The sequence below is a fragment of the Vulpes vulpes genome, chromosome 9 (assembly GCF_048418805.1).
Source record: "Vulpes vulpes isolate BD-2025 chromosome 9, VulVul3, whole genome shotgun sequence".
NCBI lineage: Eukaryota > Metazoa > Chordata > Mammalia > Carnivora > Canidae > Vulpes > Vulpes vulpes.
This window is the reverse complement of record NC_132788.1, coordinates 8,059,459-8,085,462: the sequence shown is the minus strand read 5'-3', so window position 1 is coordinate 8,085,462 and position 26,004 is coordinate 8,059,459. Positions and strand designations below refer to the sequence as shown.

Below are 26,004 nucleotides of genomic sequence, written 5' to 3'. Positions count from 1 at the left end.
ATCACGCAACAAAGGGGGCCGGGGACTACAAATCCCAGCATTCCCTGCACCCTGTTCCTCTGTAACTTAGACTCCAGTGTGCCGCGCAGTGTGCGCAAATTCGTAAACCTTCCCTCAGCTTTGGGGGTTTCTGAATTCGGAGACTTGAACCTGGGCGGGAAGACCCCCTTAACGCTCAGAAGAGGATGACAGCCCACAGAGAGGTAACATCTGTTTACATGGAACTCAGAAATCTCCTGCAAATCATGGTAAGGCTGCAAACAACAAACAAAAACACTTGTTTAAACCACGGAAGATAAAATGACTCCTTTAAATCGTGCTTGTTTGTTGGTCTGGGGCGCCTTTTACTTGTTTTGCAGGGGTTTCTGGTGTGCTCCTGCGTTGGGCTGGGAGAGATATGGATCGTATACTCAGACTCTCCCTACCGGAAGGGATATTAAGAGAATTTGCCAAACCACCCTCTGTTGTTTTACATACGAGGAAACTGAGGCCCCAGAGAGGCGAAGCGATCGTCCACTGGTTACAGCAACTTGGGACAGAGTTATAGAATTCGGCTCTAAGTCCCCTGACCCTCAGTTTGGGCTGTTTACACCGCACTGAGGTGGCGATATTTTTAGCAACATGGCTGTGTGATTATTATTTTCCTTAGTGAAGTATCCCCATCCAGGTTGAAACACCCAGAGGTTAGGTAAGCATTCATTTTGGTGGATTTCCTGTAAGTGAAGGAGTGTGATGTTTGTTTATCTTCAGTCTAGGAAGGACTTAGTGTTTTGATTTGTTATTTGTTGCTCAAGGTGACATTTAATGTGATTTCAGGAACTAGGTAAAATTGTAGCGTAAGCTAAGGTTTCCTTGGACATCTCCTGTCTCTTTTCCGAGGCCTTCCTTCCTCTTCCCGTCCCCCTTTCACCCATCTGGGCACCCACCCAATTTTTCCTTCCATGTAATTCAACAAAGAGCCTTTTCAGGTTTCCGGTAAAGGGTGAAAAGGCATTGTCACTGCCTCCAGGAAGATAACCATCTAGTTAGGAAAAAAAGGAGACTCTGCTGAGATTCAAGATGAACTGCAATAAATGTCATAAAGGAAAGGTCATCAGAATGCTACAGATGTTCTGATGGAAAGATCAGATCCAGCTGGCAAAACTTGATGGAGGAGGTGGCATTTGAATTTGAACGATGGGTGGATTTTTTTTTTTCCTGTTAAACTTTATCTTAAAATTTTTTTGTTCATGAGGTATGACATGCAGGAAGGGCACAGTTTTTACATATGTATACATCTATGTCACCACCCCCCAAATCAAAATATAGAACATTTCTGGCAGCCTTGTGCCCCTTCCCAATCAGCACTGCATCCTCCCATCCCGAGAACTATTCTGACTTCTATTACCATAAATCAGTTTTGTTGTGAATTTCACTTAAATGTAATCATACAGTATGTACAGTAGGAGCCTGGCTTTTTTTCTTCATCAGTTGTGTGTTTTTTGTGTGTGTGTGTGAGATTCATCCATGTTGTATGTAGCAGTAGCTTTTTTTTCTTTTAATTCGTAAATCAGTTAACAGTTTTTGGCTTTTGTTAAAGCTGCAATGCGCATTCTTATAGGTTTCTTTTTGTAGACTGCACTTATTTCTAGGAGAGGAATGGCTGGCTTGTACAGTATGCATATGATCAGCAACAGTATGTCAGTTTTCCAAAGTGTTTGTATCATTTTCCCTTTCACCTGCAATGTAAGAAAATTCTAGTTGACTCTTATCCTTGTCAAAACAGGTTCTTTGGGCAGCCCGGGTGGCTCAGCGGTTTAGCACCGCCTTCAGCCCAGGGCATGATCCTGGAGACCTAGGATTGAGTCCCAGTCAGGCTCCCTGCGTAAAGCCTGCTTCTCCCTCTGCCTGTCTCTGCCTCTCTTTCTCTCTGTCTCTCATGAATAAATAAATAAAATCTTAAAAAAAAACCAAAAACAACCAGGGTCTTAGAGGTCTTTCTAACTTTAGCTCTTTTGGCTATAAATGTGGTACCTTCTTACAGTCTTTTCTTACATTGTCTCTGATGTTGAGCACCTTTTCATATGCTTTTTAATTATTTCAATGTTTTCTTTTGTGAAGTGCTTGTTCAAGTCTTTTCCCTACTTTTTAAATTGGGCTTTTTGTCTACTTATTCTTACTGATTTGTAGTTCTTTATGAAGTTTGGATATGGAGTTCTTTGATACAGGCTTCATGAATATCTTTTCTAGCTCTGTGGCTTGCCTCTTCAGTCTTGCATTGGTGTCATTTGATAATCAGAAATTCTAAATTATAATGTAGTATAGTAGTTCAGTGTTTTCTTTTATGATTAGTGCTTTTTTGCATTGAGTTTAGGAAATCTCTGCCTACAGGGTTGGTAGGATTTTAACAGGCAAAAATGGGAAGAGCATTGCAAAAAAGGATGGAGAGCAAGCTTGAGCATAGGCCCTGGTGTCAGAGAGGGAAGGTGGAAGTTGTGTTGGGCATAGGAAGGCCTGGGGTTTTGGCTGTAAGAGGGTGGGACGAGCCAAAGCTGGAAAGGTTGGAGGGAAGCATACTGAGAAGGGATTTCTCTGCAGCCCTGGAGTCTGAACATTATTCTGGAAGAAGTGGAAGTACTGCTAGAATATTTATGAACTCAAACAGAACTTAATTATCTTCCTACTACCGCAAATTTGCTTTTTTTCCTCTGCAGCCCCATTTACTTAACATCACCTCTGAGTGAATAGCCAGAGTCTTGGGTGATACCCTTCTTCCCTATCCCTGCATTCAGCTGGTCAGCACATCGGACACATTCCATAGTCTAAATGCCTCCTGCCACGTTCCTTCTGTTTCATGCCCAACTGCCACTGTCTTTGTTCAGGATCTCACAAACTCTTTTCTGTACTATATCAATCACCTCAAGAGTTTCCCTGCTTCCCGCTCTCTCCATATCCGATCCATTCTTTTTTTTTAAAATTTTTTTAAAATTTATTTATGATAGTCACAGAGAGAGAGAGAGAGAGAGAGAGAGAGAGGCAGTGACATAGGCTGAGGGAAAAGCAGGCTCCATGCACCGGGAGCCCGACGTGGGATTCGATCCCGGGTCTCCAGGATCGTGCCCTGGGCCAAAGGCAGGCGCTAAACCGCTGTGCCACCCAGGGATCCCCCAATCCATTCTTATAGCAGCTAGTGTGAGCATTCTAAAGTGGCAATTATTCACACTTCTCCACAGGTTAAAAGCCCTAAGTTCTGCCCCCCCCCCCAGCACCCTCAAGATAAAATAATAACTCCTTTACATGGCTTATACTTTTTGTGATTTGCTTGCTCATTCTTCCATGTTCAACTCAAGCCTCATCTCCAGAACCCTGCTTTAAATCACCTTTTTCCAGAGCACAGGCAGGAGAAGAGCCTTAATCTGTAGTTCTAGGGTGCCTATGGCAACTGGCTGTTATAGCCAGACAGGTTTGTCTCTCTCCAGGGCTGTGGGCTATCCCAGGTAGGGACTTTGCAGTATTACGATATTTACTGGGTATAGTGCTGTGCGTGTGGTTTATAACACCGTTGATGACCTGACTCCAGGTCTGTAGCCCTCATTTCTCAAACCTGAGCCTTGTATTCCAGACACTCTGGGTTTCTTTTTTGCACAGGGCAAGCCTCTGTGACTATGGTCGGCCACCTTTTCTTCTTCTTCCCTTTTTGTCTGGAAGATGCCTGTTTTCTCTTCCCCAACATACTCTCTTCTATGCTTCTAAAGTATTGTCATATCTTTCTCATAGCACTTAACATATTGAAGCTTTTCTTTTCTTCTTCTTTTCTTCTTTTTTTTAAAGTAAGCTTCTTGCGCAACATGGGGTTTGAACTCAGGACTGGTGATTGAGAGTTGCATGCTCTACCAACTGACCCAGCCAGGCGCCCCCACACTGAAGCTTTTTGAGGGCAAGAATCTTGTCTTCTCTTTATATAATCTGCCAGAACATAGAAATTAGAACAAGACATTTTTGCATAAATCAGTGGGTTGGTGCTAGGCTCCTTTGCATCTGTCTGATTTCTGCACTCTAATTCACCAAAGGCAAATAGGGCTTTTTTCCTTGTCTTTAAGACCAGGAAGTCTGTGATGTATACTTTAAAGAAACCAGCTTAAGGGTTCAGCTGTGTAGCATTTCTTAGCCATCTTCCAGGAGAGTTGCTAAGTACTAGATGCAACCTCACATATGTCATTTTGCTCACAGAGCCATTGTTGGCTCAGCCCATCTCTTGCTTATTTTATTTTTTATTTTTAAAAAAGATTTTATTTATTTATTCATGAGACACACACACACACACACACACACACACACACACACACACACACAGGCAGAGACACAGGCAGAGGGAGAAGCAGGTTCCATGCAGGGAGCCTGACATGAGACTCGATCCTGGGTCTCCAGGATCAGGCCGTAAACCGCTGAGCCACCCGGGCTGCTCATCTTGCTTATTTTATTTTATTATTTTAATTATTTTTATTTTTTTCCATCTTATTTTAAAACGTTTTTCTGAACAGAGATCACGAATATGGTCTTTGGCTTCCCAGAGCCCGGGGTCCCAAGCCGACTTTGCCACTTACTGGTTTTTGGATTTTCAAGCTTAGAGTTTATTCAGCGAGACAATGTACACATCTGGCACATGGGAAAACGCTCAATAAGCGGTCGTTATTACACTTATTATGTCTTTGCATCCGGGGGAGCCGCAGCCGCCGTAGGCAGCTCCTGAGGGGTAAAGCTTGGCCGAAGGGGTGAATTTCGGGCGCCGCAGGGTGATGTTGTTGGCCAGGCCCCAGCACTGCCTGGATTGCATTCGCCTCCTCAGGCTCCTCTCCACCCGGTTCCCGGGCTTCGACCCACCTCGGAGGTCTCTCCCAGGCCCAGGCCCCACCGGAGGTCTGAGGCTGCCAACGCCGTGGGGGGAACCTAGTGTGGGCGGAACTCGAGTGCAGCGGCGGGAGGCTTCCGGGGGAGCCGCAAGGGCAACGGGTCGGCGGAGGCAGAAAAGCGTCGGACGCCGGGCCGATCATGGACGCTTGACAACCTGCGGACAGGCGCCGGGAGGCCGAGCCAGCGACCGAGAGGACGGAGAGGAGGTGAGGCCAGGTAGGGGTCGGTGAAAGGGCGGGGCCCGGCGCGCCAGGCTCGTCCCAGCCGTCTGGCTTGGCGCCAGGCCCCCTGGAAAACCCGCGGCCACACGGCTCCGGCCCCGCCCCGGGGAGCGCGCCCCGCGGCCCCTCACTCCGCACCCGCGGCCCTCCCTGGAGCACGCCGCCCGCCCTGAAGTCCACCCAAGCCTGCAACCCTCGGTCCCTCTACCGAGGCGGTTCTCGCTTCCCCACCCCCACAAGCTGCCTCTCTGCCCCTCTGCTGTGCCTCAGAATAGCGCCCCCGCACGACGCGAATTCACCTCCCCTGTGTCCCTAGCCGCCTCCTCCGGCCCTCCCACTTCAGAAAAAAGCGAATTTCAACGCCTCCTTACCCTTTTGCCCCTGCAGGCTTTGCGCCTCAGGCCGAGATTTTTTTTGAGGGACCGAAGTTTCTGTCCATTTCTCTGCTCCCTCTCCACCCCACGCCCTTCCATTCAGTCTCCACACGTGTCCGCTGGGAAGGGAACTTTTCGTTCCATCACCTCTCTCCCGCCTTTTCCCACCCTACCCCCGTCTCTCTCCTCTTTCCCTTTCCCTCCTCAGCAACTTTATTCCCTAGCGCTTCACTTTTCTGTTTACGACAAGACATTCTTATGTAACCCTAAGTGAGGCTCCGTGCTTGTTTTTCTCCCACTGTGAAAGGACTGCTGCTCTGTCTGCCTCCACAGGAAAACTCGGATTCTCTTACACCAAACTATACTTTGAATTGTTCTCTTCCTCACTTTATTTTACCTCTTCTTTTTGTCGCACTGTCCCAAAATGTGTCGTTCTTGGTAGAGTAGTCTTTTCTCATACGGGAGTCCTGCAGAGTAGGTATGCAGTGTGTGTGTTGGGGTACACTCAGCATGTAATTGGATTATAAAATTGAGGGACCACCCTCCCCTAATGTCTTCAGGATGGCAATACAACATCTTCATTTTCTCAAATCTTTTTGTTATTTTTTTGAGATTTTGTACAAATTCTAAAGTCATGTTTGGTAAAAATCACATAAGCAGCAGGAGGTCAAATAGAGGGATTTTCCTCATGGACTTACACAGCATGTATTTTCTTAGTTTGATTATGTTGCTTATCATTCAGTATGGTTTTCCCCCTTTTCCTAGGCTCATATGACATCTTTGATCCAATGAGACATCTTTCCTGTATGCTTTTTGTGGTTTTCCTTCTCTATATCTGGCTATAGGTGGGGTTTTAATAACACACCATAAGCTGTGACTGATCGCTTTTGCTTACATCTGCCGCCTCTGTGTATGGGCAAAATTCTTTTCTTCTTAAATAGAATCTATAAGTGAAGTAGATCTAAAACAGTTACTGAGAAACTCCTCTGTGTTTCTTTGGGTCTTGTCAGATTTAAGGGCTTAGAGGGTGCTGTGGTTGGGAGACAGCCACATGAGGATGAATGAAATGGTTTTTCCTAAGTGTGTTTCAAACCTCTGAGCAAGGACACAATCCCTTTAACACCAGGTGGAACCCTACCCATCTCACAAAGAGGCTGTAGCATCTGGACTGTTTTGCTTTTTTGAATACTATTAAGATTAAAGTATTCTGATGTCTGATATGGCATTAACTAAGCATAGAGTTTGCAAAGGAGAAGGAAGAATGGCTGAAACACTTATTTTTTTGGACAGATCTCAAGGCCAGAGAATGGCAGGTGAACAGAAACCCTCAAGTAACCTCCTGGAACAGTTTATTTTACTAGCCAAAGGTACCAGTGGCTCAGCCCTCACTGCTCTCATAAGCCAAGTCTTGGAAGCTCCTGGAGTATATGTCTTTGGAGAACTGCTGGAGCTGGCCAATGTGCAGGAGGTAAGAGCAGTTTCCAATTTCTCTGTCTTTGTTCTAAACTTTCCTGTGATTATCCAGGTTCCTAGGGAATTTCAGTACTGAAGCATTGTGGACCTGTGGGGGGCACTGTTGAGGGAGGGATGGGAATGTGGGAGAAGAGGGAAAGAGAGTAAGGATGATGTTTTGGGCTCTTTCTTGTCAATATTTTCATCTCAACTTGGGGTAAATTGGATTGGGTTGCCAATAATTTGAAAGGTAGGGGACAAATCCACTTGAACTTGATAAATAAGAAGTAGAGTATAAGCATTGCTGATACTTAACAGGAGTAGTTTCAGGCATTTGCAAGGACCAAAAAACCTCCAATGCACATAGAGACAAAAAGATTGGTCAGGTATATATGAAGCAGAAAATGGTTGCTATTGAACATGAGGTGGGCATGAAGAAGGAATATATTGTCTTGTTGAAAATGGCAATGTTATGCTAAGTGGATGTGTAAAAAAATACGAGGAAAAGCTGGGAAGTAGTCCTTTTTTACTTTGCTTCTGTTTTTTATTGTTATTGAAACTGGGTATTTAGTTGTGATTGTTGTGCCTTAAACGTGAGAAGATTGGTGAAGAATGATTAGGTAAAACAGAGTTGTAAAGCAACCTCTACTTCTCAATTTCTGCTTCTCACTTTGGATACTTTTACATTTATCTATTGATACTTTTATATTGATTGATTGAAAAATCTAGGAACAGCTTTATTACATTGGGGGTTGTGCTCAGAAGCTCTTGGAGGGTGGGTCAGCTTCCTCTTTACCATCACAACTTCTCTTTGGCTGCCCAGGATGGCACTAGCTCTGGGGGTGGACTCCATGCACAGATCACTGTGGTGCTTGTTCTCGTGGATTGTGTATGCCATGTGGCAGAAGGTGGCCTGGGCATTCATGTCGATGGTGGTCCACATATAGGAAGTGGCTGGCTTTTGCTGCCTGGTTCTGTACTTCATGACTGTTAGGACACCTTTGCCATCAGTTACTGGCTCTATGTCCACAGTCTTGTGGTGAATTAACCCCTCATGGCAGAGATGTGAACCTCTGGATTATGGGACTTCGCTCCTGCACATCTTATTTCTCTTGATGAGGAACCTGGAGCAGTTCTCCATGACCCTCCATTGCTGATGTATGAACCTGGCATCATCTTGTCTTCCTGTTATAGATGGAGACAGAAAAAGCCACTTTTATGTTTTAATTGTGAAGTTTTTTTTTAAGAGGTTGGGGAGAGAGAGAGAATCTTAAGCAGGCTTCACACGCAGTATGGAGCCTGATGTGGGGCTCAGTCTCACAACCCTGAGATCATGACTTGAGCTGAAATTAAGAGTCTGACTCTTAACCAACTGAGCCATCCAGGCACTCCATGAATTTTTATTTAATGTCAGCCTAGCTTGTTGGACTGTAAGCTCCGAAGGGTAGGTCTGTTGTGCTCCCCATTGTTTCCTCAGCGCTTAATATGTAGTCTGATACACAGTAGGCTTTTAGTAAAAATATAATTTATCAGAGATCTAAAAGAAATCCTATAAGGAAAATTTTTTTAAAGTAGGTTTATTTTTTTAATAGACATTATTAAAAAAAATTTTTTTTTTGAGATTTTATTTGACAGAGAGTGAGAGAGCAAGAGAACACAAGCAGGGAGAATAGCAGGCAGAGAGAGAGAGAGAGAGAGAGAGAGAGAGAGAGAAGCAGGCTCCTTGCTGAGCAGGGAGCCCAACATGGGGCTCAGTCTCAGGACTCTGGGATCATGACCTGAGCCACCCAGGCACCCCTAGGCTTTATTTATTTATTTTTTAAAAAGATTGTATTTATTTATTCATGAGAGAGAGAGGCAGAGACATAGACAGAGGGAGAAGCAGGCTCCCCATAAGGAGCCTGATGTGGGACTCAGGACTCTATCCATGAACCTCGGGATCACCCCCTATGCAGGAGGCAGACGCTCAACCGCTGAGTCACCCAGGTGCTAGACTTTATTTTTTTAGAGCTGTTTTAGGTTCACGACAAAATTGAGAGGAAAGTATAGAGATTTCCAGTATATCCCTGCCCTCATGCATGCCTCTTCCTTTACCCATAACCCCTACCAGTTTGGAACCTACACTGACATCATTATCATCCAGACTATAATTTACATTAGGTTTCATTCTTGGTGTTGTACATTCTGTGGATGTGGATAAATGTACAATGACATGTGTCTACCATTACAGTATCATACAGAGTAATTTCACTGCCCTAAAAATCCTCTGTGTTCCACCTATTTGTCCCTCCCTCGCTTCTCAGTCCCTGGCAACCTTTGATCTTTCTACCCTCTTCCTTGTTTTGACTTTTTTTAGAATGTCAGTATAGTTGGAATCATACAGTATATAGCCATTTCAGATTGGCTTCTTTTAGTGATATGCATTAAATTCCCTCCATGTCTTTTTTATGGCTTGATAGCTCATCATTTTTTTCAACAGAAGAGATGACAAAGGGGTAATATGTTCCTTCAGGTTCATGAAAAGCCTGAATGAATATGCCAAGTGGTTGTCTCATAACTATGGAAGATTGGCTGAGAGGAGATGAATGAAAATTAAAATGAGAAAGACACTGATTTAGGCTAGTGGGAGAAGTTTTGGAGCATCTGCTCTAGAGAAAATAGTCTTTTAGGATTAGTTTTATAATTGTCTGAAAGTAGGGGCTAGATTTGATGGTCTCTTCCTTGTCTGTTTTAGATCTCAAGAGGTTGTTGATAACCTGAGAAGGTAGACTGGGTTATTAGGAAGCCAGAGTTCTTGTGAGGGTGCTGAGCAGATTATCTCTATCTCCCCAGGTTTGTTTTTTTTTCACATGTGAGCTGGGAATCTTAGTTGCTTTTCAGTGGTCTGAAATGATAGATGTAGTTTTTGGAAAAAAATTTTTTTTTTTAAGATTCATTTATTTATTTTAGAGAGCAAGTGGGGGGTGGGCAGAGGGAGAGGGAAAGAATCTTAAGCAGGCTCCATGTCCAATGTGGAACTTGGTGTGGGGCTCGATCTCACAATCTGAGCTGAAATCAGGAGTCAGATGCATAACCGACTAAGCCACCCAGGTGCTCCTTGGAAACTTTTTTAAAAAGACAGTTTAAATTAAGTAGTATTACTGTTTGTGTCCAATATATATTTGTGAGTAAAAGAAACACCCAGTTAATTGACAGTAGAGCAGAGCAATTCCAGGCAGAGCAATATCTCTTTTTGTTTTGCTTCTACAGATGTCTCTTTGCCATCCACATTAGTGGGGAATAAATACATTTTTTAAAGATCTTATCTATTTATTCATGAGAGATACAGAGAGACAGGCAGAGATGTAGGCAGAAGGAGAAGCGGGAACCATGTGGGGACCTCGATGTGGGACTCAGTCCCGGGACCGTGAGATCACGCCCTGAGCCAAAGGGAGATGACCAATCATTGAGCCACCCAGGCATCCCAAGTACATTTTTTTAAAAGAATAAGTAATTTTAATGAACATTTTTATTTGGAACTGCCTGATATTGTGCTTTCCTCTCCCACCTGGGCTCTTCTGTTACACTTTATGCTATTCTAATCTCTCTCAGCATTCATACTATTCATGTAGTCCTGAAACCTGGAATCTACCCTACACTTTATTCAGTTTGGATTGATAGTCGCTCATGTTGTACACTCCAACCTGATGTGTTGACAGGGTTGCTCTAGGGGTGCCTCAGTTGGTTAAACGTCTGCGTTTGCCTGAAGTCATGATTCCAGGGTCATGGATTGAGCCCTGCATCTGGCTTCCTGCTCAGTGGGGAGTCTGCCTCTCTCTCTCCCCCTGCTCGAGGACTGACTACCTCTCTCTCATTCTCTCTCTCTCTCTCTAATTTGCTCACTATCTCTCTCAAAGAAATAAATAAATCTTTTGGGGCGCCTGGGTGGCTCAGTTGGTTAAGCGTCTGCCTTTGGCTCAGGTCATGATCTCAGGGTCCTAGAATGGAGCACATCGGTTCCCTGCTCAGTGGAGAGTTTGCTTCTCCCTTTCCTTCTGACTCTCCTCCCCGCTTGTGTTCTCTCTCTGTCTCAAACAAATGAAAAAAAAATTTTTTTAAAGGCTGTTCTAGTCTTTGTTTTGGTTTGGTTTGTTTTTTTTTTAAAGATTTATTTATTTTGTGTGTGGGGGCGGACAGAGGGAGAGAGAATCCTTAAGCAGACTCCTCACTGACCATGGAGTCCAATATGGGGCTTAATCTCAAGATGCTCTGAGATCATGACCTGAGCAAAAATCAAGAGTCAGATGCTTAACTGGCCTAGCCACCCAGGTGCCCCTCTAGTCTTTGTCTTAGTGGCAAGGAACTCCTAAGAAAACCTGAACTGCTCCCAATACTTACTGCTTTGTGGGTGTGTGTGACAAAAGCAGTTGCTTAGGCATGCTATTTTACACTATGTGGAGTGTAAAACAGGTATTCCTGAGAGAGATAAATTAAATTTAAAATTAAATAAATCTTATTTATTTTTTTCCCAGAGAATCAGAATTGGAGGGGACCTCGGGGACCATCTAGTAAAAACAGTCAACTGTAGCACATGATTATCACCCTTTGCTTAAACACTGCAGTGATTAGTAGACAGCTTGATCTGTGAACTGTTTTTTCCCTCCCTTCAGCTTGCAGAAGGAGCTAATGCTGCATATTTGCAGTTGCTGAACCTGTTCGCCTATGGGACATATCCAGATTACATAGGTGAGTCGGTTAAGATATTCCAAAGACTTTTCTTAATTATGTCATTCTATTTGGACATGTTGCCTCCATGAGGATCACTGAGGTCTGGCATATAAAGCATGGGATGGGAGCTTTCTGACCTGGCTGTTTTGCACTTTACTGTGTACTGTAGGTGACCTCGCATGGTAAAAGGAGGACTGTGTTTATGCTCATGTGTAAATATACTCCTTATTTATTTTCCAGATGAGATTCTTGAGGACTAGTGTTTGTAGAACACTTGAAATGTTGTGAAGTGTCAGAATACCCACTTGTAAAGTACTTAAGTGTCCTAAATATTATTAGAATAATATCATTATATTGAAGACAATTTGGAAAATCGGACACAAAGTCATTCATAGTTTTATATCAGCCTTAAACTGCAGTTAGCATTATGGTGCTGGACTTTTCTCCCTTGTACTTTCTATTATGTAGGTGTCATTCAGTTATGTACACAATATTGTATCTGTTTTCACTTATTTCATAGACATCCATGCTCTACATGTTTTTATTTTTAAAGATTTTATTCTTTATTTTATTTTATTTTTTTTATTTATTTATGATAGAGAGAGAGAGAGAGAGGCAGAGACACAGGCAGAGGGAGAAGCAGGCTCCATGCACCGGGAGCCCGATGTGGGACTTGATCCTGGGTCTCCAGGATCGCGCCCTGGGCCAAAGGCAGGCGCCAAACCACTGCGCCACCCAGGGATCCCTAAAGATTTTATTTTTTTATGAGAGAACAGAGAGGCTAAGGCATAGGCAGAGGGAGAAGCAGGCTTACTGTGGGGAGCCCGATGCGGGACTCGATCCTGGGACTCCAGGAATATGCGCTGAGTTGAAGGCAGACGCTCAACCATTGAGCCACCCAGGCGTCCTCATATTTTACATCTTTGTAGTCATTTTTAACTTTCTGTACTCTAATACGACATATTTAGCCCATTCTCTTTTGTAAGTCATTTGAACCTACCTTCCTTCTTTCCCTCCCTCCTTCCTTCCCACCTTCCTTCCTTCTCCACACCAAGCATGGAGCTCAAACTCATAACCCCGAGATCAAGCATTGCATGCTCCACTGACTAAGCCAGCCAGGGACTCCGATCATTTGAGTCATTTTATATTAGGATCCTAAGTGTCTGGGATGAGGTTACTAAACACTAACTTACCTTCCACTCAAGCCATTTTTGTTTGGCTTCCCTAGTTTTTGTATGACAGAGCCTGGTAGTTTATTTTAATGGTATGACTCAGGGCCTTCCCTACTATATCCCAGACTTCTTTTTCCCTTTCTTTACTCCTGGTCACTTCTACTTACCCTGTGCTGTGTCATTCTGGATGATTTGCCATGTGCCAGTTTTTTCTGACTTTCACTTTGTTCCAGTGTGTCTTCTGTTTCCATCCTCACTAAAGGGACAACATTGTACAGACCCTGGAACCAGACTGCCTGAATTATATTCTAGTTCCACTTCACTAATTATGTGTCCTCTGGCAAATTAAATAATCTTCTGTACCTCAGTTTCCTAATCTGTAAAATGGGAGTAATAATAGAGGTCTACAGTCCTTTACCTGCACTCCTTGGGCTAGATGTTTCAGAAATTAGAATTTTGGGGACTCTAAAGAGGTGATATGATGCATATACCTTTTTATGTAACACCTCCAAGATGTGGGCAGCACCTGTAGTAAAAACACATCCATAGTCTTGCAGCTAAACAAATGAAGATTTACAACAAGTGGGATTAAAAGCCTGCTTCAGCTGAGGTCAGGAATTGCCACCAGATGAATTTCGGCAGCATGCTCAAGAAAATCAGTTTAGATTCACCTTTTTGGAATCCAGGATTATGGATAAGGAATTGAAGACATTTGGAATCTATCTTGTGAATGTTGTGAGGACTGACTGGATGTGTGTGTACATGGGCCCTGCAGCTTCAGCCATTGCTGTTGTTATCATTACTGTTATTAGAATTTGCCTGTTCTTCAAGGCTCATCTCAAACTCCACCTTTCTTTTTCTTTCCTGTCCCTCGCAAGGTGATTGTGCTCACTTGCTCTCTCTCTTTCTCTGTTTCTTTCCTTTTCCCTCCTACCTCCCCCCTCCTCCTCAGCCTCTTACTCTCTTCTGGTAGTTTGTGCCTTTTTTTCTGGTGGTTCTTGTCTTATACCTATAGCTGTTGAAATAACTGATTGTAAGACCGAGAACCAGTCCAAGGCCCTGGGGTTGCACAAGTCCTGGTGGCTGTTATCCCTGGGGTTGTATAGCGTAGCAGCCCCAGCAAGGCCATCTTATCCCTCCTTGCCTCTTCTGAATCACTTAAGACGGGGCATTGCACATAACAGATTCCTAGTGAAGACATGCTGACTAAGTTTGAATGTCACATAGGGCACACATAGTATTCCATTAAGATGATTGTCCTATCATTTTGTGCGTTCATGCCTGTCTTTTCAGGAGTACATAGTCTTCCAGAGAAGACAGGGGGTGCTCATAGAACATTCATTTCATGAATATAAGTGCAGAGTCATGACAGTGAATCAATGGTAGATTTGGTGTGGGGAGATGGTGAGCTTATTCCATAAAGAAATTCTAATTTTATTTGTGTCTTGATTTTTTTTGGTGGGTGGGACTGAGCAGCCAACAAGGAGAGCCTGCCAGAACTGAGCACAGCTCAGCAGAACAAGCTGAAACACCTTACCATTGTGAGCTTGGCGTCAAGAATGAAGGTACAGTGCCGAACTTTTTCCTGTCTTGCTCCTCACCCTTAGGCAGGTGTCACACTGGCATCAGTGCAGGAGCTCCCATTTATGCACGGTAGTCATATCATGAATGCATAAAATTTTCTTGGCAAAGGACAAAAGAGATGAAGGTAACAATTAAAATAGTGTAGACAAGTATTTGTATTTCATTCAGGAAAAGTATGCCTCGTGAATCAGCAGGTCTCAGCTCTGGCGTGCTACAGTGACTCACTTGGTTTGAGCATTTTGCCATACCAAAGGGAGGCTGCTGTTTGAAGATTCATAGTTTTTCAAACAGGGGGACATCTTAAGGCAAGTTAACCACTTCATCTGTTGCTCATTGCACAGTGAACTGTACCAGTGCTGGGGGAAAGACTTTTGCTATGTTGGACTTACTGAGCTAGATTTTTAATATGCTGGTTTTTTCTGGAAATTATCAAGCTTAATTATCCTAATCAGAATTTTTGCCTTATATGCTATCTTTAGATCCTAACTTTCTGTAAGATAACCACTCCATCATATCTCTGAGTTCTCTGCCCTACTCAGTTTACAAGAGGCCTTGCAGCCAGCTTCTCATAGCCATTAACAAAGAAGATCCAGATTTGGTTAATTTACAGTTGATTTTGGCTCTCCACCTAATCCTGGCATAACTGTCTAAGTTTTTGTGGGGCTTTGTCACTGGAAGGGGTTTGCTCTTTGCATTTCCCCTTTGTAATTGAGCTTGAGAGATGTAGATTTGTTATTGCATTGCCATTTCAGTTGCTCAGATCATTTTCCTTGGTCTAATAACAAATTTGTGATTCTCAGCCTGGCAATTTGGGTGGGAGGCCTATTTTCTTAGGAAATGGCCTCCCACCCCTTATTTTGGCCTGATCATGGACTTCCCCAAGTGTAGCAAAAAGTAGGAGTAACTTTTAAAAAATTTTTGCAACCTGTCATTATAAGCCCATCTACATCCCTGGGTTTCAGACCTTCAGTCATAGAAAACCCCTCTAGGTATGTTTGCTGTTACTCTTTTATTTGTATACCTCTTCCTCTTGTCTGTTTTTGAGATTAGATTGCTTTGTTAGCTTCCAAACTAGTAGTGATATGTCTAGAAAACTGGATATTTAGATATACAGTTTTCTTGAATAAATGCAAAGTGTTGGTATATAGCTCAACAAGGGACTATTGTTGGGGAATTGATATTGATTGCAAGAGTCTGAGAAAACAGATAAAAACTTCAGGATGACCTCTAAGCTGGCAGTACCCACTGGCCACCTATGGGTAGATATGTTAACCTGCAAACTTTTTTGCTTGTACTCTTCTGGGCGGCAGCCAGTTCTCTCCAGTGTGTGAAATTGGAGTTTTGTGATGATCTGGCATTTTATGTCGAGTCTGCAAGCTTCCAGAAGGTGGCAGAGTGGCAGACCCCGAATATTTCCCTTTCTCCTCTGGGACGCTTCCTAAGAGTGCTTCATGACATGAAAGCTAAAGGCTGGATGAAGTCCAGGAGGTAGAGAATCTAGGAGAATGCATTCCTGGGTGCTGTGGGTCTTGTTTGGATCCCATAGGTCTCACAGCTCACCAGATTGCATTTCCCAAACCCCTGAGACAGGTGTACACCTGCATTTTCTTTAGTGCTCATCAGTGTTTTTTGTAAATATCACATGGTTTTATCTGCAGTGTATACCCTACTCTGTGCTGCTGAAGGACCTGGAGATGCGGAATCTCCGGGAACTGGAAGACCTCATCATTGAGGCTGTCTATACTGATATCATCCAGGGGAAGCTAGACCAGCGAAACCAGCTGCTGGAAGTGGATTTCTGCATTGGCCGTGACATCCGAAAGAAGGATATCAATAATATTGTCAAGACCTTGCATGAATGGTGAGGCTGAAAAAAGGAGGGGTCCCCTCTTGTTAGGTAGGGGGACATATGCCCTTTGTGCCTCCGCTTGGGGAAATGTTGTTTCCTGGTATCAGCTGGGGCTGCTTGGGAGCTGGAGCCTTAGGACAGTATGCTAGGGAGTGGGGCTGCATTTGTGACCAGAGCTGTATGGCAGCAGGAATCCCTGCAGGTCTCCCAGGGCCTTGGTTGTAAAATTATTCTCTTCCTGGTGGTGGGGAGGGGACTATTTAATAGCAGCAGCTACAGCCTCTAAAGCTGAAGCCTAGCAGTGTGACACGGATCCAGTGCTTTGCAAAGTCAGCTTCCAAGTTTGACTAAGCTCAGGAAGTTAGTGTTGATCAGATTCTGTGGATTTGAGAACCCACATACAGTTGAGTCAGTAACATTGGGCTAGTGTTGGTGAAACATTGTGAGGGATAGTAAAGACAAGGAATGGGTTATTCTAATTTGAAGCACAGTCACAGACTATTTGATAACCATATTCTGGAATATAAAAAGAAGTGGGATATTTGCATGTTCTCTGTTTTAATGGTGATTTGATGATTGCAAGAGCTTTGGACATTCTACAAGGATTTGTTATGGAGTTATGAAAATGATTGGGAGCTTATAAAGCCAGATAGGCCTAGTTGAAGAGGGTTTTGCTGAGTTTTGAAGGAGGGCAAGGTTAGAGCAGGTATAGTTGGAGGTGAAGAGAGCATGTCCCCAGGCAGGCACGTGGTGGTGTTGGAAATCATTGAAGCAGGGTGAGCAAGCTTTGTCCAGAGGAGTAGAGAAATTGTCTTCTTTAAAACAGACTGAAACATTCCAGGAATGAATGGCCCAGCTTTGATTCCCTGACCCCCTGTCCAAACCCCTCGGAGCTTCCTTCACTTCAGCTACTATTCCCAGGGCATGTGCTGTCCACTCCTTACCCCAGGTTCTGTCTCAAAGTTTGGCCCAAGACACCTTCCCTTTATAACATCTGACACAGGCAGGAACTTTCAAAAGATTGTAAAAGTGTTCAGTCAGAATAAATAGGAAATAAACTTAGAAAACACCCCCTCCCGTGAAAGTTCCCTGGCACACAAATCTAGGTTTCGAGTCCTACTTCATCAGCCGCCTTACTCCATCTTTGAGATGACTGATGCTGTTTTCATGCCCAGAGTGTGGCTTCGCCGTGTTTCCACCCAGAGGTGCCATCCTAACCCCATCCCAGAATGTTTACTAGTACAGATTCTTAAAGCTTTTGTGGAGTCACTGGAGTTAGATTTGAAATAGAATTGTTAGGTAGAGCAGTACTCCAAATACAGCAGAATGTTTGCAGTTACTGACTTTAAGATAGAGGGTAAATGTGTATTCGTAGTACTATTTCAACTTTTTTTTAGGTTTTAACGTTTTGAAATTAAGTGGAGAAATGAAATAATGAGGGGGATGGAAATTAGGGAGTAACAAACTTTTTTTTTTTTTAACATTTTATTCATTTATTTTAGAGAGTATGAGCAATGAGAGGAGCAGGGGGAGGAGAAGAGAGATAGGGACAGACTCTACACTGAATGTGGAGCTTGATGTGGGGCTCAATCCCATGACCTCAGATAATGACCTGAGCCTAAATCAAGAGCCATCAAAATCAATTAACTGACCGACTGAGCCACCCAAGTGCCCCAAAAGTAACAGGGTTCTGAGAAAAGGGGCAGTCTTTAGAAAATCATTTTTTTCTGTTGAGAAAAGTGGTGAATCTGTGCTACCTGTAAGGACTGTCCAAATTCCTTAGTGGCACATTCTGTAAACCTTTCCCATGGGATACAAAGGTTGACGTTCAAGCTGTGTTCTAGGAAACCATCCCACATCCTCATGTTTATCTCCAGGTGCTCTGTGTTATATATCCAGAAACACTGGTCTTGGAAGGAGTATAGGGCAAGAGCCTTCCTTGGCAGACACGGTGTTAAAGGAAGTCCCTATCAGGAGTTGGGGATGGAGGTTTGGGAGGCTGGAGGAGAGCCTCAGGCCTTTCTGTGGCTCAGGGCTGGTTACCTCCTTTGTAGGTGCGATGGCTGCGAAGCGGTTCTGCTAGGCATCGAGCAGCAAGTTCTGCGAGCCAACCAGTACAAGGAGAACCACAGCCGAACTCAGCAGCAGGTAGAGGCAGAGGTAAGGAAGAGAATGTCTGTTACCTGCTCCAGGGTATCCATGTTTGCTCCTTCCTCTTGTGGTTCTTGGTGTAGGTGCAACAGTCACCAGCAAATAGGCAGTGGGCTAATGAGCTACAGATGAGGATGGTCCCTGCTTTTGATGCTGTCTTCTTTCTGGTTCCTGGTCACTGGAGGGTGAGCAGGCTTGAGAGTGGAAAATGTTGTCATTCTATAGTACTTGTGTACTTTGCAGCTGTAGAGCAGAAGGGAGTGGGTCTTAAAGAAAATGAAAGGGTGGTGGTTAGCATTGGGGTGGAGGGGGTGAGGGGGGGGCAGGAGCAGAGCGAGGGCACTTGGGGCTTCAAAGCCCTAGTTCTGCTCTGTATCTGAAGCTGTGTGGTGGGTGCACAGTCTGCATTTTATTCTCTAAGCTATATATGTATGTTGCAACCTTTGAACATGCATGATAGATTTCGTGTTGAAAAAGGAAGGGGAAACATTTGGCAGATGAAATGCAAGTGAAGATGTGTGTGATTGTGGTTGTAGTGACACCTGGTTGTTTGGACACTTTTAGCCTCTCCGGAACACAGGCTCTAGCCTTCAGTTAATGGGAGCTTGTGTGCCTGTGACCTGGACACTTGTGAAGCGACTTCAGAATTTGGAGCCCATAAGATAAAAAGTTTAGCATCGAAAGTCCTTTTCTAGTGTGATGGAACTTGAAGTGTACATGGTATTTGATGAGTTTTGTAAGTCATGTGTCCAAGAGTATGGCAGAAGGGGACCCAGAAACATAAGAAATAAGTAGATGTGCCTTTTAAAGGAGAATTTGAATAAGTCATTCGGAGAAGGACAAACATTATATTGTCTCATTCATTTGGGGAATATAAAAAATAGTGAAAGGGAATAAAGGGGAAAGGAGAAAAAATGAGTGGGAAATATCAGAAAGGGAGACAACATGAGGGACTCCTCACTCTGGAAACGAACAAGGGGTGGTAGAAAGGGAGGTGGGTGGGGGTTGGGGGTGACTGGGTGACGGGCACTGAGGGGGGCACTTGATGAGCACTGGGTCTTATTCTATATGTTGGCAAATTGAACACCAATAAAAAATAAATTTAAAAAAATAAAGGGGAATTTGTAGAATTTGAAAGTTTCCCTTACTCTGTTATATGTACTCCTTGATAATAAAATCTGTCTTCTTTATCTTTCTTTATAAGACTAGCTCCTTGTCACATGCCTAACCCACAGTAGGTGCTCAAATTATTTGTTGTCCTGAATATTTCTGGTATGCTCTGTGTGTCTGTGGATTGCTGAACTCTACTTTTCATGAACTAGAACATATTTATTTTGGATACACACACACGCCCCTACATAGTATATGTATATATGGAGTCTGTGAATGTTCCGTGCATTGTTTAATTTTTAACCCTACTTCTAGCCAAAGAAGTCTGAACTACATTAGCATTAGCCAACAAGTTCAATTAGGATGGTAAGCCTGCTGCTTTCTCTAATAAGCTCTGTAATCCTCCCTGTTGAGTATGGTGGCCTCTTTGTCTGGGATTGATGTCTAAGCAAAGTAGGAAGTGTCTAACCACTCTCTCCTATCATTGATTCTTACTTATAAATTAAACCCTGGATACAGTTGAAGTTTGGAGGTGAAATGCGCCCACTGACCTGGGGTAGCCAGTGTAACAGTTTAACATGGTTGGTAGCCCAAGAGGAGCCTGATCACTGCTGGTGGCACCACTGTGCCCAGACTGTTGCTAATTGTGTGGTAGGTGGTGGGTTTGAATTGCTCACTAGCAAAAAATGAATGATACTAATTTCAGAATTTTGAACGGCTCAAGTTTACTTGCATCTGATAAAAGAAGATGCTGACTGATGTTGAGGAATGACCAATACTTAGAGAACAGTATGGGCTCTTTAAATTATGGTTATTGAAAAAGAGAGAGCCAGTGCACATGGATTTGTTATCAGAGGCCAACTGTTGGAAAACTACAGCTGTGGTTACTCTGCTGGCAGAGTCTGATGCTGCCACCAGGTGGCGGTAATAATTTGAGACATTTGGGGTAATAATAAGAGACAGCATGGTCAAAATCCAGAGCCTTATCCCTTTCCCATTCAGTAAACCTGTAATCTGGATACTAAGTGTAGGATGCTGATTGTTCCCCAGCATCTGGCGCATGGAAGGCTGTTGGTTGACTTAAAAAGAAAACAAATCTACCAAGAACAAAGGTGTAATTCTGTCCTGTTCTGCTTGTATTTATGCTTCTGTTACTCTTAACCCAACTTTTTTAGCCATTTTCTCAACTAAGTTGATCTTTTATTTGTCCTGAAATTAGATTGCTTGTCCTAGGAGGGAAAAGATGTTTTTGTTTGTTTGGTTTTGTTTTTTTTTTAACCCCAAAATCTTATAACAGCATTCTTTTGGTGAATATTAGCTTCCAGGGCCTTCCCCTTAATAAAGTCAGTCCTATCATAAACTGCTTGAGAATATTCTCTCTCCTTTTAGCTTCTCACAGAAATAACGCATATTAGTTACAATTCCAGTATAGGAACAATAACATTATGAGTTATTTCATTGTTTCTGAGCAAGCACTCTGGAGAGGAGGTCATGATTAGTCGAAGCATCACAAAATACCTTCTCACTTATATTTGATTTTGGAGTGTATTTTCTTTATATTTGAATGTGCTTATGTCAGGTTCTGCAGAATGTCGGTATATGGCTCTTGCCATATATATATTCACAAAATAGGCCATGTTCCAGGCATGTAGATAACAAACCATAATTGGGCAAAAGAAGTTTTTTTCCATTCTGTAGAGAATTCCAGGAGTTAAGTTAGTGACAGATCTTGTGGTCTGGCATCTGCTTCATCCTAAAGGGTCATTCTCCCCACCTCTCACCTCTCCTCATTCATCTTTGACCTTTCTAGCTGTGACTCTCCTTCCTCTTGTCCACCTTTGCTGCATATCCAAAAATGGTCTTCCCCTGGAGGCTCTTCACACTCCTTTTGTCTGAATATTTAAGGTCTCTAATGGAGTTAGGCTGCAGTCTTGTTAGCAGGTACAGTCCCATTTGAAAGTTACTGAGGCCAATGGTTTGAAGGACTTGACAAACTCTGGGTCATCTGGGGTAATGAGATATGGATGACCTGCAAGCTAGCAACTCAAGAAAATTAGAGGAGGCCAGGGACATTTAGGCCAAGGAAGACAAGTCTGTGGGGATATATGTCACCATTTGAAGAGTGGCTCTGTGAAAGAAGTAGACTTGTCACAATTGTTCTATGTGGCCAAAACAGGTGTATTTGGTGGACCTGCCTGGGTGGCCAAAATACGCCTTGAAATAAACCAAATACCTTATTTTATTTTATTTTTTATTTTATATTTAATTTAATTTAATTTAAGAGAGACACAGAGTGAGAGAGAGAGAGAGAGAGAGAGAGAGGCAGAGACACAGGCAGAGGGAGAAGCAGGCTCCATGCAGGGAGCCTGATGTGGGACTTGATCTCGGGACTCCAGGATTATGCCCCAAGCCAAAGGCAGACACTCAACCACTGAGCCACCCAAGCGTCCCCAAATATACCTCTTTTTTATGAGAAGGCAGCAAGCCATCCATTTGCTTCAGATTCTTCTCTCACTGTATCCCCAAGTAACTCTTGAATAAGAGATACGAAAGCAGCAGTGAGTCCCTAGAGATGGGGTGCCTGGGATTTGAGATGGCATATCTTTTTTTTTTTTTTTAAGATCTTTTAAAAAAATTATTTGGGAGAGAGAAAGTGGACATGAGCATAAGCATGAGCAGGGAGAGGGGCAGAGAGAGGGAGAAGCAGATTACCCGCTGAGCAGGGAGCCCAGTGACTCAGGGCTGGATTCCAGGAGGCAGATGTTCAACCGACTGAGCCATCCTGGTGTCTGGAGATGGCATGTCTTGAACAGGCAAGACACTGGATGAAGCCACACTTGACTTAGGATGCCCTCTGTATTTACTGTCCAGTTCACAATCCTCTATTGACACTCCTTTCAGAAAGGTTGTGGTGTTAATTGAGGTGACAGCAGTTTAGGGCATGGTTGTTCCTATGTTGCAAAACAACAACAAAAAACAAAATAAAAGATGAGTTTTAATCTAGTCAAGGCTCATTCTGCAGATTATAAATCTCTTTCAGGAGCCTGGCATTGGCCTCAGTCATAGCATTATTTCTTCTTTGTGTTGGGACTGCCTCTTACTCAGGCTCCTGGTTTTCTGACTGCTAAGAACTTTTGACCCTGACAACTCCCTCCTTTCTTTATAGAAAACCAAGCGTGCTTCCCAGAGAACACAGGGATCATCGAACTGGGGAAGCATCTTTACCTCCTATTCCTTTGAATGCTTTTCCTCCCCTTTTACTTCCTTTCAGCTGGCTGAGGGGCAAAAGCATAAAAGATCTTTTAGAACTGGTGCTGGGGAATGTGTATGTAAACAAGCACAGGAGGGCACGGTTGGTAGAAGTAGAAGGTGGTGTCATCTCTTTTCAAAAGCAAGATAGCAATAGTTGTTAAAATGTAAAATGTGCCAACCCTTTGATCTGGAAAGCTCACTTCTAGTAATATGTCTTCCAGAGCTGTTCATAAAAGTACGAACAGGTGAACATAGAAGACTGTTCATAGCAGCACTGTACATAAGTGAAAAGCAAATGGACTAATTTAAAAATTGTAGAGTATTCATGATAACGGTACACAGAGGATACCAAGGATACATGTTCTGATGTGGAAAATGTTCAGAAGTTGCTTCAGTCGTTTTGAGCCCTCCTTTGTTAAGTAAAGAAGCATATGTTGAAAATTGGTGTAATTGTGTTTTGCCAGTCCTTTTACTATGTTTTCGTCACTTGTTACTTGGTTGGCTGAAATTCATCCGCTAGCTGTTTATTCAAGAAGGCTCATGGAGCTGTATTGCCAGAGTTCCTGTGAAAATATTTTTAGTTTCAATACATGAATGTAGTTAACTGACTATAGCATTCTTAGGGCTCCCTTTTTGTTTCTTTCTTTTTTTTTTTTTTTTTTTTAATTTATGATAGTCACACACAGAGAGAGAGAGAGAGAGAGAGGCAGAGACACAGGCAGAGGGAGAAGCAGGCTCCAGGCACCGGGAGCCCGATGTGGGATTCGATCCCGGGTCTCCAGGATCGCGCCCTGGGCCAAAGGCAGGCGCTAAACCGCTGCGCCACCCAGGGATCCCTCCCTTTTTGTTTCTAAGGCCATTTGAACCAGTGCTTTCTTTCACCTGCTGTGTTGTACCTCTCTGCCAGGTGGTCCCACTTCCATTGCCTTATTCCCTCTTTTCAACCAAGCAAGTGTTCCATTTTTTGCTTGACTCATTTCCATGTGTCTTCTACGAGTACCCCCTTCTTGCTTCTCTTCATCTGGGTTTCTGAAGATAATCTCAGATTTTCTTGTAGAGGATTCTGGTTTCTTCCCTGGGTGGCCCCCAATACAGTGAGAACAAGAGTCAATGAGTTTCTGGCACTTACAGGCTGAGCACACTAATTCTGTGTCTCCCTTCAGGTTACCAACATTAAGAAGACACTCAAAGCCACCGCCTCCTCCTCGGCTCAGGAGATGGAGCAACAGTTGGCTGAACGGGAGTGTCCCCCTCATGCCGAGCAGAGGCAGCCCACCAAGAAGATGTCCAAAGTGAAAGGTCTGGTCTCCAGCCGCCACTAGGGCCGGCTGGGGCAGCTGGCACTCACCAGGCCTGGGTCAGGTGGGGAGGGGACACCGAGGGCCTATTTCCTCCCTTCTCTACCTTCAGTGAGTTCCAGACCTGCCCATCCCCTCACCAGCGCCTCCCACCCTGTTGGTACTGTTCCAGAAGAACCGTTCATCTTTTCCTCACCTGCTCCCTCTTCCCCCCAGTTGTTCCTTCAGACTCAGGGGCTCCACTGATGCCATCCCAACAGGGTCAGACACTGCCCAGCTTCCTTCCAGGAGGTTCTTGTCTTTGTTTAAGGGCTTGTCTCCCTCCCAGTTTTTCTTTTGCTCCGTGTCATTTTGTCAGGCTGGTCATAAGCCGGAGGCAGCTTTAGCCAGCCCACAGGGATGACTACAGAGGAGGCTCCTCTCTGAGTGAGGAGGAGGGTATGTCTTCTCCAGCCCCGTGTACCACAGTACCCACACTGGTGCAGGTGATCTCTAGCCAGGTATCAAATGCTTTTTTTCCCCTCTCCTACCTTATCCCTTGTTGGAAGCTCCGATCAGGCCATGGAGGGATGTGATGCTGGGTTATGTTTACTAAACCTGCGGGTTTTCAGCCTCTTAAGCCCAGCTCTAATCTCTCATTAGTTGGGAGCACTGGGTTGACTAACCTCTGGTACCTGAGCACCAGTGGAGGTTGCTGTGGGTCTGCTAGGTGGCAGAAGTTTCTTCCTGTTTGGTGTTCTTTGCTGGCCATGCTTCCTGCTGCCCCCTGACTATGCAGACTGGTTTTCATTGTGAAGGCCCCAGCTGCTGCCCAGGACTGTCTGCTGACACCTGCTCTCCCAAGATCTTTTATCCCTCCCGGCGATGGCTGAGCTGGGGATGGTAGTGCCGAGGGCACTCTGTCTGGTGAAGGACCTGCTGCTGCTTCTGTCTCTCTTTCCACCCCTCCTTGGCTGATGACCCAGAGCCCACCAATGATGGCATTCTCCTGGCAAGAGAAAAGGACTTGACTAGCCTTTCTGAACTTGAACAGTTTCAGGTTATATTTTAATTTTTTTTTTTTTTGTACAGGTTCTGATTCTAATACATTTCAACATGCTTTTTTTCCCCTTTGTGTCAATATTTGTTATAGACTAATCGCCGGGGAATTTTCACCTGGTTGGAGGGTGGCGTGTGTGCTTGTGTGCGTGTGTTGTTTTTTTTTTTAAAGGGGAGGTGGAGGTCCTGGACTGATATTAAAGTTCGATGAGAGACAAAAGCACATTTTAGAACAAAAAATAAAAGTGTAGATTTAATGTATGTGACTGTGGAGTGCGGGGTTGCACAACTGGTGGATCTTGAGGGTCGGGGATTAGGGTGGTTCAGGGTGGTTCAGGTGTTTCAGTACCATGGTTAAAAAATGGGTTTCTCCTTTTTCCAAACTGTCCAGCAGGTGTTGACTGTTGATTGAATGTCAACAAAGTATTGTTTCCCTTTTTACCTGATCCGTGTGCCTGTATAACCTTTTGTCCAACTGGAGAGTTTAATTCCCAAAGTATGTTTCATGAAACCCCTTGATAGATGCTCTGTGGGAAAGGGGTTCTGTTGTTAAATAAATTTCACACATCCTACATCCCACATCCTCATTGAAAATTTATTTTTAAGATCTCAGGAAAGGCCTAAGGAAGCCTATTCCCACACTGATTTCACCACCAAATTCTTCTTGATGCTATCTAGTGGAACACACTTTGAGGAAATTTTTGGAAACACTATTTCTCAAGAACACCTCCCAGCTTTGTCAGTTTTTACAGCTATTCTTTTTTAGACCCCAAACAGGCACTCTCATTCTTGACAAGTGGTCTTTTATCCTTATCTTTCTCACTGGGGAGCAGACTAGGGAGTGTAGCTTGACTTGTGTGAAGTGTGTGACCACTTGTCTGACTGTCCCAGGGCCCTAAGGGCCTC

The 26,004-nt window shown here is 43.9% G+C and overlaps 1 protein-coding gene across 6 annotated transcripts; it reads left to right on the top strand.

Moving 5' to 3' along the window:
* The first annotated feature begins 20 nt into the window (after nt 1-20).
* Nucleotides 21-25,359, top strand: COPS7B (COP9 signalosome subunit 7B). Of its 6 annotated transcripts, XM_026006260.2 has the most exons (8): nt 6,573-6,953; nt 11,587-11,662; nt 14,293-14,381; nt 16,059-16,261; nt 18,304-18,427; nt 20,100-20,124; nt 20,808-20,817; nt 23,926-25,359. In XM_026006260.2, the coding sequence occupies exons 1-8, from the start codon at nt 6,696-6,698 to the stop codon at nt 24,056-24,058; spliced, it is 918 nt and encodes a 305-aa protein (XP_025862045.1). In that variant the 5' UTR covers nt 6,573-6,695; the 3' UTR covers nt 24,059-25,359. The 6 variants fall into 6 exon arrangements, with proteins under 6 accessions (XP_025862040.1, XP_025862044.1, XP_025862042.1 ...); XM_026006255.2 differs by lacking the exons at nt 20,100-20,124; nt 20,808-20,817 and adding an exon at nt 21-248 and having other exon boundaries at nt 6,776-6,953; nt 18,304-18,409; XM_026006259.2 differs by lacking the exons at nt 20,100-20,124; nt 20,808-20,817 and adding an exon at nt 37-203 and having other exon boundaries at nt 6,776-6,953; nt 18,304-18,409.
* Nucleotides 25,360-26,004: the final 645 nt, after the last annotated feature.